The sequence below is a fragment of the Babylonia areolata genome, chromosome 29 (assembly GCF_041734735.1).
Source record: "Babylonia areolata isolate BAREFJ2019XMU chromosome 29, ASM4173473v1, whole genome shotgun sequence".
NCBI lineage: Eukaryota > Metazoa > Mollusca > Gastropoda > Neogastropoda > Buccinidae > Babylonia > Babylonia areolata.
This window is the reverse complement of record NC_134904.1, coordinates 10,821,523-10,833,309: the sequence shown is the minus strand read 5'-3', so window position 1 is coordinate 10,833,309 and position 11,787 is coordinate 10,821,523. Positions and strand designations below refer to the sequence as shown.

The 11,787-nt window shown below is 37.9% G+C and overlaps 1 protein-coding gene across 1 annotated transcript; it reads left to right on the top strand.

Annotated features, from left to right (window-relative positions):
• The first annotated feature begins 526 nt into the window (after positions 1-526).
• Positions 527-8,403, top strand: LOC143274849 (uncharacterized). Its single transcript, XM_076578804.1, has 2 exons — positions 527-572; positions 5,222-8,403. The coding sequence occupies exon 2, from the start codon at positions 5,307-5,309 to the stop codon at positions 6,321-6,323; it is 1,017 nt and encodes a 338-aa protein (XP_076434919.1). The 5' UTR covers positions 527-572; positions 5,222-5,306; the 3' UTR covers positions 6,324-8,403.
• Positions 8,404-11,787: the final 3,384 nt, after the last annotated feature.

The window sequence follows — 11,787 nt, the reverse complement described above, 5'->3', positions numbered from 1 at the left end:
TATATATATATATATATATACATATATATATATACACACACGTGTGTGTGTGTGTGTGTGTGTGTGTGTGTGTGTGTGTGTGTTTCTGTTTAATTATTACGCACACGAATCATTGGTGTTAGGAATACCTGGGCTCTGATTTTTATGAAGATTTGTTGCTTTCCAAAATCTGATGACTGCTGCAGTCGGCTATGGAAAACTGGCGGTTGTAACTGTGGACTTCGGCCAAGAGAAGTGCTTCACCTCCCTACGCTCTCCTCCTTCCTTTTCTTTCCCATTCTAATTTCTTGGGGATGCGAACAGTAGATTATTTATTGAATACACAAACGAGATATAAAACATATTTTAAAATTAATCTCTGTCATAAATCAGTCCGCAAGCATGTAAATCGCTGTCTGGAGCGTACAGAAGTACAGCATTTCCCCCCACCATCATTATAACCCGTCACAGGCCTCATAAGACACGCCCAATTGAGGTCATGGTCAGGAGTATGTTCTATTTTTCGCTCATATTTCCGGTTGGGACTGAAAAATCTATGTCGACAGCTTCCAGGTCTACAGAAGATTATGCAGGTAATTCTTAGAAAACATTAAGTCTCCAACTTGTGCCATCAGCGGATAACATAGTGCATTTGAAATTGTAAGTGCATGATTGGTGTGAGCACTCGTGCATACTCAAATGAGGTGTGCTGGATTCAGATCCGTCGAGTCGGAGCTAAATTGATTGAGCTGCATTTTTAACAAACAAGAACGAAGAATTGGGATAATTAGTTCAGAGTGCATAATTTTCACCCAAGAAAAGGATGTAAGGAAGGTAGTATGGATCTTACATTAGCGTATGACATGGAAAAATATCAATCGAGTCCATTACGAGCATTTTTGACGGAATTCGGATCACAACATTGTTCTCGGAGACGCTGCGCGAATAGCTATTCTGAAGACCATTCAACTATGATTCATACAGTGCAAGTAAGAAATGCATTGTACAGCAGTTATTGTAATTGTCAGATGATGTAATTGTTACTCTAAGCAACCATTCCTCAGCTCCCATTGTGACATAAGGCAAGACATAAGGCAAGACATATATTATTGAAATAGTACCATTTTTGGGGGGAGTGCATGGAACAACGACTTCCATTAATCGTTTGGCATTATCATGATTATGCACCAGGAAGAACGAAAAAAAACAAAAACAAAAAAACAAAAAACAAAAACAAAACAAACCCAAAAACAACAACTTCAGAAAGTGCTTCTGTGGAAATAAGTAATTTTTTTATACCAACCAATGAAAGATGACCATAAGCATTATACCCCAATTTTGTTGGGTTTTTTCTTGTTTTTTTTCCAATTTTTTTTTTTTTAACGCTTATGTGATTGACTCCTCCTTATGAAATAAAACAGAGTAGCCATGGACTGTATACTTTGACAACCGGCTTGTGTTTACCTGCTGTTTAGTTGTTTTGTTTGCAATTATTTAATATTCACTGAGTGAAAACTTGTACTTTGGTGAAGATGACTTCATGTGACCAGCATTCTTTTCAAATGAAAAATTGGAAATAAACAAACTGACCTGTAATTTACATTACAAATGTGACCAGAGGTGCTTATCCAAAAAGTGTGGACCTGCCATACTTTTTTTTTTTTTTTTAGTATGGCAAAGTAAACAAAATTGGAAAATTGGAACATTTGATTTAGACAATATTATTACTTCAGTTAATCAACATTTTTGTTTTCTCTGTCTTGTGGTTGCATATTATCTTGCTGAACAGTCCAAGTGATGTTAAATGATTATAAGATAATCACCATTGGTTGATAGAATCAGCCTGATAAAAACTACAAATGAATAAAGAAAAAAAATTTAGAGGTTTTTTTTTTTTTTTTTTTTTTTTTCAATTACTCATTACTGATTTTTATGTTATGCATTGCCAGGAACTTGTAATGATTTACGGATGTGGGAGTTGGCATCATATACTGTGTGATGAATATTTTAGGATGCTGTTCTGAGAAGAAAGAAACAAATTTTCAGGTAAAGGATCTGTTGATTCTGAGTTTATGTTTTCTTTGGTGTTCAAGTTTTGTTTTAGAGACAGAATGAACGAAGAAATGAACGATTGAACATGTTGTTAATGAGGGAAGTGGAATAAGCATGCAAAAAACCCCCAAGATAACAAAAGGTTATAGAAATACATACATGACATTCAAATACACTCAAATGCATGGTAAGCATTTACAGGTGCATAATCGTAATACTTGCATTCATGACAAAAATGTAGACTTAAGTAGTTCAATGAAAGAGAGAGAAAGATGACGATGATGATGATGATGACAGAGAGAGTATGAGTGAGAGAGAGAGAGAGAGAGAGAGAGAGAGAGAGAGAGAGAGAGAGTGTGTGTGTGTATGCTGTCATTTTTGTAAGGATAGCAGTTTAAGAATCATTAAGCATTTTGAGAATGTAGAAGATGATTGTGTTAAAATTTGAACGAGCTGGACAGGAAATCTTCAAGCATGTAGCACTGATTCTCTTCAACCACAAACCACCAAGTGTTGTTAGCAAGTGCACAGTAACGTGAAAAGAAAAAAAAAAAAATCATTTACATGATTTAGGAATTTTTTTCATTGGAATACAGAAAGCTTAAATTGATCACAATAATTTTCATGTTGATTTATGGGCATACAATTTTGTATTTATTTTTGGTTTGTTATTTGATTTTGATTCTCAGACATTTGGACTAAGATAATTTTCACCGCAGAAGGATGTAATTTAGAAAGATCACATGTGTGCAGCATCCTTTCCAACTGTCTAAAGTTGCCTTGTTATTTGTGTGATTTGAAAGTTTTATTAAGTTAGTAGTTAATGTTCAACAACAATCAGTTTTTATGTGATGCGTTACACACACACACACACACAGATGGCAAGAGAGAAAGGCATTTATGTACAAGTGATAGTGTGCATGCACACACACACACACACACGCACACATGCCTGCATGCATGCACGCAGGGCAAGAGAGTCAGACATCCAGCTTATATATATATATATATATATATATATGTGTGTGTGTGTGTGTGTGTGTGTGTGTGTGTGTGTGAAAATTATATTTATATGAACACAATTGATAGTATGCATGTACAAGTGCAGAGAGGCACATACGTCCTCCCCCAACAAACACACGCACGCGCGCGCGCACACACACACACACAGAGGAAGAGACAGGGATTCATTTAAGTGACAATGCACATACCCATGCACAGGGAGACAGGCACATATGCATGCATGCACACTTGCAGAGAAAGGGAGCTAGCAAGGGGTAAAAAAAAAGAAAAAGAAAAAAGGAAGTTAAGTTCAGATGGAGGACTGGACAGGAATGGGTGAAATTTTGGGGCATGAAAAACAAACTCTTCAGCTCTCAAGTTTGCTTATCTGGATGGCAGAAAGCAGTTCAGCAGTCTAACGCCAGCGTTACTGTGGAGAAATTAACACCTGGCCTGTTTCTCATTAGGATGGTGCATAGAGAGGCTTTCATTATGGTGGGGGGAATATACTGTGCAGGGTCATATCTTGACCCACTTTATCAGATTGTTCAGCACTAACTCCACATGTGTCAGGTGGTGGCTGGTTCAATGATAGTGTAGTCCTGCTTTATGTTGTTTGTTTCCGGTTATGATGATAAAATTGTGTGATAAAATTGTGTGTGTGTGTGTGTGTGTGTGTGTGTGTGTGTGTGTGTGTGTGTTCACTGGAGAGAAATGGAAAAAAAGGAATCAAATGAAGAGATTAAAGATTTAATTCTGCAGTGTGCTTGTGACTTTACTTGAGTATCATTTTCTGTATCATCTGCACAGCTGAATCATCTGTTATGGTGAGTTGTATCACTTTGGGAATATGTACAATTTTGTTGTTGTTGTTTGTTTTGCTGCCCCATCATCTACACCGTTTGGTGGCATTACTCCCACACCGCTCAATCTGAGTCCCTCATACATGGCCAGACCGGGGTCCGCCTGTCGCAGTCCCAGCATCAGCAGTCTGAAGGGAACCATCAGTGTTAGGTCACCAGGAGGCCACACACCAGAGGAGACCCTGCACTGCTGCTGAGTCACTTCGGTGGTGTTCAGTAGTGCCTGTTCTGATTTAACGTACTTAGGACACCACCTACTAAGTGCCCTACTGATGACAATAATGGCTCAGTCATGGAGTAAGCATCTCCCCCAGAGTGGAGACGGCCACCACATCCCTCCAGTGACAGTCCCCCATGAATCCGCCAACACTGAAGACCTTGACAAGACTCACTCCAAGCACAGAAATGGAGGGGTATTGAAACTTGAGATCACCACGAGAGCAGGGCATGAAAGGCCCCATAATTTGGGACTTTTTTTTTTTTCAGACTGATGATGAAGGAGGAGGAAAGGAAGAGGATGACAATAATACTGTGGAGGTCCAGTTAGGTTGGTGACTATGTAACAAGGCTGTACTCTACGCTTCCTGTCATAATGATATCCCAGCGTCAACCAGGTCTGAGAGATACAAACACTTGTAGTGTTGGTAAGGAAATTAGAGCAACACACCAAAAGACGCATCTGTGAAGTGGATGATGCTTGACAGTGCGGTCCCAGTCTTCCCATTTAAGCCCACAGCACACTCAGCTCTGGGTAGGAGCTGGCCACTGGCCAAAAAAACCCTCACTGGCTGGGATTTGAACCCATGTCCTTTCAGCCGTCAGTCCGTGATGCTAACCACTTCGTCATGGTGGCTGGTCACATTTGTTTGTTTGTGTGAACATAACCTGGATTCTCAGTCAGTGTATATATAATCAAGTATGATCAATCAAAAAAATTGTGGTGTAGAGAAATATCTCCAGGCTTGGAAGCTTCAACACTGATAACAAATGTGTATCAATGTGATCCCCACCTGCCCCGCCTCCTCTCCCACCACCTCCCACCCCCGCAGGTAATATAAAGCTATTAAGAATGCACATTAATGAAAAACAACAACAACAAAACAACTGTGTGAACAGTGTATGATGCATGTTTATATATGTATTTATGTGCCATTGCTATCATTATACTGTTGTCATGAAAACTGGTTGTTAGTGCTAGTTTTTTCATGAGCATGCATCATTTCAATGACATATCTTGAACCCTGAAGTCATTGGCAACAACAACAACGTCATTTCAGATGCAGGACGAAAACAGAAACCCACCCTTACACTCTGTTGTGTTGCAGGTGAGGCAGTGACGACAGCTTGAAACGTCTATGGTCACACCCGTCCTGACTGAAGAACGCGGGAAACACGGCTGGTGGTGACATCATGGAGTTCCCCGAGTCAGACGTGGGCCTGGCCGGGTCGGACAGCCTCAGTCTGGGTCTGATGCTGGACATCAAGACCGAGAAGTCCCTCATGGAGACCAGCGACAACGACGGCGGTGGTGGCTGCATGCAGCACGCCTCGGGGGACCTGTGCAAAGAGCTGTCACCCAGCTCCTCGGAGTGCCCCTTCGCCAACCTGCCCCTGTTCGGGGAGTGTGGCCTGGAGTTGTCGCAGGACTGCAGCAGCCCCTGCCTGTCGGACTCGGCGGATGCGGCCCCACCCAAAGCATGCGTGAAGAGCTCCTCGGATGGTGAGGAGAGCCAGCCCCCCCCGCCGCCCAGGAAGCGGAAGAGGAAGACGGTGAAGCAGGTACTGGGCAAGGAGGGGGGGGAGCACCTGCCCCACAAGTGCCCCATCTGCGGCAAGGGCTTCCTCTACAGCTCCAACCTCACCTCGCACGTCAAGCGGCACGGGGACAAGAGCTTCCAGTGCGAGGAGTGCGACAAGACCTTCGCGCTCAGCGTCAACTACGAAGCCCACATGCGCTTCCACAGCGGGATCAAGCCGTACTCATGCGAGGTGTGCGGCAAGAGCTTCTCCTGGAGTGGGGGCTACCACCGCCACCAGAGGATCCACTCGGGGTTCAAACCCTACATCTGCACGGACTGCGGCAAGGAGTTTTCCGACATCGGAAACTACAACAACCACCGCCGGGTCCACACCGGGGAGCGGCCTCACGTGTGCAGTGAGTGCGGGAAGGGTTTCTCCCGCAGCGACTCACTGAACCGCCACATGATCACCCACTCCCACGTCAAGATGTTCGCCTGCACGCAGTGCGGCCACGAGTTCAAGCACCTGGAGAGTCTGAACAAGCACTGCCGACGCATCCATGAGGTCCTCAAGCCGCTCAAACGGGACGAGTGCCTGAAACAGAGTCACAGAATTCTCAAAGTGCCCAAGAGGTCTGGCGCTAGCATTAAACAAGAAGCTCAGGGGTTTGAAGATGATGTTATCTGATTTGTTGTTGCTTTTTGTGTTGCTTGTTTTAAACAAGACAATGGTTTTATTGATTTATCGGTAATCATGTGTTTTTATACATTCTACATGGATAGTATTAACTTGTAATTGTAGTTTTGTATCGTCCAACCTTTTGCTTAAAAAAAAAAAAAAAAGAAAAAAAAAAAATTAGAGCATAATACATAAAAGTTAGTAGATCTGTCTAGTAAGTTTTGTTGAAGATAATGGATTAGTAAGATTTATTATATATTTTCTGTTACTCTAAGTTCTGTCATTGATTTTTTTTTCCCCCGGTAATGAATAATGAACTGTTTAGTCTGTGTCTCTGTGTTTGTTTGGGTCACTTTGCTTCACACTTCCAACTTTCAGCTCTCTCTCTTTCTTGAATCAGTGATTTACGTTTGTTTTTCAATATTTTCACAAGTAATGAAATTGATTTTCTTTGATAGAATTTAATTTAAAGTAAGGTGTCTAGGTTTCTTTTCCGTCTGTGGAAAATTTTTACAGACTTTCAGTTCGTTTTTCAGGCTTAAAATTAAATTGTTGACAGAACATTTTTGTCATGGTATTTTAATTTTCCATGTCACAGATTTGTATGGATTGTATTGTCTTAGAATAGTTAAATTGCACTGCCTTTGTTTTGTATGGTATTGTATTCTGTTACTATTTAGTCACACAGGATTTCTCTGTGGAAATTAAAGATTATTTAAGTTGGACAGCATTTCCAGTGGTGTGGGGGGACGGACAGTCATTGATGATTTTAGTGGCTGCAGTCATGCTTTTCATCTTAATAGCCATAAAAAGGGTAAGACGAGACAGAGCGTGAACCTGACAAGATGGCGTGGAGAGCCTTGGCCAAAGGAATGATTCAGCGCTTATAGCTTTTAGAGGCGTTTGATTGGCTAAGAGCGGACCGGGCAAGATGGCTCGTCTTTTCACTGTTAGCCATGCGAAATTTGGCCAAGCAGAGCAAACTGATAGGCCTAGTTTGCATCAGTTTGACATGGTAAGTATATGTATCACCAAACATGGAGTATAATACAAACTCCTCCTTTTAATAAGTAGCATTTTTCTACTGGTGTTTATTTCAGTTTAATGATTTGGGTGTTAATTTTATACATTTATAGTGTGTGTCTGTATGTGTATAAATATATAACTATACGAGTGCTTTGAGCTGAAGCATAGTAGTTGAAGTAGAATTGATGTTATGATTTATAACTTTGAGACAGGTACATATTTTACACATTAATTTGACATGTTAAATACCTCATGAATTGTTTTTCTTATTGGAAACTGTCTTTATAACGTTTGTTTTTGAAAAGAAAAGATATTATAGTGCTAGTGCAGATGGCTGTCGCATTAATTTTGTTTTGAAATCTTTTTTAAGCAGTATGTTAAACAGACTAAGAAAACTGTTAACATCCCTCTCCAGTGAAACTGCCGCTCAGCAGAAGGGTATTCAGTCAGTACAGGACAACTGAAACATCACTCACTTTATTTTTTTGCACAGCGGGGGAAAAAAAAAAAAAAAATCGTATTATAATTTCTATTGACCATGTCATTGTTATTGTATGAAACAGATTGTGTTGTCTGTAAGTTGTACTGCAGGCGTCAAGGACAACATGTCCTCAGCTTCTGCAGGTAGCCAGCAACGAGTTTATAACTGTGGAACATTTTTATACAAACATGAATATGTTTATATCTTTATGTGTCTGTTCTTCTGTTTTATCAGATGTATGCGTGTTGATTTTTATTTTTACTGTATTTGTTTATTTATTTATTTATTTTACGATATTCAGAACCTTTTTTGAATTGATGTAAACAGCTGGAAGCGGAGTGGGCAGGGACAGGGGAACGAGTGGAAATGATACAAATATTGCTACGAATATTATGGTGCATACATGTACAAATGATGTTGACCTTTTTTTTTTTTTTTTCATGATTTTCATGGTACATGGTATAGTGCATGTATAAATATTCTGATAAGAGTATGTGTTTTGTTTTTATTTTCGTCTTTGCTATCGGTGCTTGCCTCCATTGTAATGGTTTTATTTCATGTGTTATCATGAGTGTGTGTGTGTGTGTGTGTGTGTGTGTGTGTGTGTGTGTGTGTGTGTGTGTGTGTGTAATGCTTTTTATGTTGATATCTTTTCAGTTATTTTGGTAGTCTAGTCATTATACCCAAAATGATGTATGTTATAGACATGTGAAGCCAATTTACTATAATAACTATGTTATGGTGTATGTATAACTATTGCGTATGTGTTTAGTATGTGACTGGATATAATGATGTATGATTTTTTAAAATTTTTTATATAATGCATTATAATTATTTATATGTCATGTATGTCTCTTTGTATACATAATTACACTTATGTCTGTGTATGTGCATGCGTGTGTACCTCTGTGTGTGTGTGTGTGTGTGTGTGTGTGTGTGTGTGTGTGTGGCCATGTGAAGTATTGTAAATCAGATTCTGGCTTTAGAACTCAGCCAGATGATTATGAACATCAGAAGCAATGAAAGACTAGCTACAACCTAGGCTGAGAGAACCGGAGGCTCTTATTTGAAGCCAGACCAGATTCTAGAACCAGCGTAAATTTGCTCTCATTTTGTTTGTTGTTCACCTTTAACTTAGTTTTTAACAAAAATTTACTGAAGAAAAGAAATCCCTTGGAGCATATTGTATTTATTATTTGTATTTAGAATGTTATGTTCATCAACAGTGAATTAAAAACAAAATTCAGAGGAAAAATACTACATTGCATATACTCCTAAGAACTTAAGGGACAAAAAACAAAACACAACACACACATACACACAAAATAGAAAGAGACATTGCATGGCAGTTATGTTTGTGACAGAAATATTTGAGGTTGGTTAAGATTTTTAACATATATTCTTTTTTGGATGTGTAGTGCAGTACCACAATACCATTTGCTGTTTCCAAAAATTTCAGATTTATTTCCATCAATTTTGGTTGTGAAATTGTCACATGGTTGTGAAATTATACTGCTTTTGTAATTTAGCTTTTCTGCCTTTTACGTTAAGCAGTTGTTTTATAAGCAAGGTTTTAACATTTTCAGTTTTTTGTTGAATATTTGTGCTGTAACAGTGCAGGGCTTGTGTATAGTTTTATATCCAGGAAAACAGCTAGTAGAAATGGAATCCTAGCATGCACTGTATATAGTGGTAATGAGGCTAACTGGGAAGCAAGCGTCCAGGATTTTTACACTCTCTCCTCTAGACCTTTAGTGGTGGTCTGGATTCTAGTCATTCAGATGAGATAATAAGCCGAGGGCCCGTATGCAGGCTGCGCTTAGCGCACGTGAAAGAACACTCTTCAAAAAAAAAAGCTTGTCTCTGGTTGAATTCTATTTAAAAAAAAAAAAAAAAAATCCACTTTGACAGTAAAACAAATATGCTATTAAAAAAAAAAAAGTTTATGTTGGTGTTGCGCTGTGGTGAAGTGCTCTGCCCAGGGAGAGCAACCTGAATTTCACACAGAGAAATCTGTTTTTGTACAACAACAACAACAACAAAAAAGCAATACAATGCAGTACATTATGATGTGATACAGCCATTTACTTTAATCATGTAACAGACTTAAAACAGGTTTGACTCCCGATAGCCATAATGTTGAGTCTGCATTTTATTAACCCTAGTCTTAAAACTTTTTTTTTTTTTTTTTAATTAGTATTAAAGCTTTATTTTCTTGATATGTTATTTAAAAGGGCATTTACTTTAAAATCTGAATACTGATTGCTTAATGTGAATTTTAGAGAAAAAATTGTTAAAGGCCATTTTTATTTATGTAAATCATTAAATGATTCATTTCAGAAGTTGATACATTCCAGAAGCTGCTGGTGAATAAATCCCTAAAACTGTATAATTGGAAGTTGCTATGGGTGCAGGCAAATAAAAACAACAGCAAGAAAAGTATTAAATGGAATTGTTATCTGTATTTTTCTGTTATAATAATTATTGTGTACAAGTAAAGACTTGTAAACTCTAGCAACTTTAATTTTTTAAGCATTGTCTTTTTTATGTGTGTGTACTACGTTTATGTAAATTTATTTTGTTTTGAAAGCATTTGATCACAAGAATTTATTATTCTTATTATTCTTATCATTATTATGATGATTATTGTTTTATTTTTAATTGTTTATTTGGGTGTGTCATATTCTGTATCATGTCAAAGTAATGCAAACTAGGTGTTGCCTCCTATTATTTTTATTTTATAGTTACTTCTCCTATTTTTATCTGCAATGAGTGCCATAGTTTGTAAAAAGCATGAACTTTCCAAAATTTCCATCAAAACTGCACACATTTGAAGTGATCATGTTGGATAGAAAAATCATCTTCTCCTGTATACAGCAGCAGATAGCTGCGTTTATTTGTGATGGTGGTGATAGTTTATTCCCTCCCCTTAATCTAGACTTTGGAAAAGCACTGTGGAAAAATACAAACAAATAAACACCTAATTTTCTTTTGATCAAAAGGCCTTATATTATGAAACAAATGTTCACTTTCACAGAATTTAATGAATCAGAGCAGATCCATTGTCATGTCATTGTTAATTTTAACCGCAGAACTATTTTGTATTGATACGCTGTTGTCTTGAATTTTTACACAGTCCTCAAGATCAGCATTGTGCACAAATGTTTTGGTTTGACAAAGGAACAAACACAGAGGTTTGTATTATGTATTTTGACATATTATCTGATCATGTTGCATTGCTGTTGTCTTAGTTATTAATGCATCGAAAACAATACTTTTGCAAAGATTTTGTTGTGGTGGTTTTGAATTGTTTTTAAAATCTTACTTTATAACTCAGCAAACTGTTTAGGTCATAACAATGTGCATATATTCTGTGAGACTGTAGCCAATTTTTATGTCACATTCTACGTCAGTATTAAAGGAATGTTAACACTCATTTAAAGCCACCAAAGAATGAAAATTGAAAGTATGATTTTTTTTTTTACTTTTTCTATTTTATATGATATTATTGTCATAGATTTCATGTTGTAAGTTGACATGTAGTAACTGTTGACACATGAATATCTGAGTATGTGTGTGAATGCAAACATGCTTGTGCACACACACACACACACACACAAACAAGATATATACATATATATATCTATATACACACACACACACAAAACAAGATATATATATATATATATATATATATATATATAGTTTTGTGTGTGTGTGTGTGTGTGTGTGCGTGTGTGTGTTGTCAAGCTATTATTAATCTGTTTCACAAAAAAAAAAAAAAAAAAAAAAGAAAAGAAAAAAGAGGTGAGGTGTGTTCTGTTTCTAGGAATAGAAACGTATTCCATATAATTTTACTAAACCCAATACTGGCAGTAGAAGAAGAATTCAATATTGGCATCAGCTGATATTGCTGTGTAGAAAGGGCCATGCCCCTTTCTTCTTTATTGTCTATTCATACAAGGT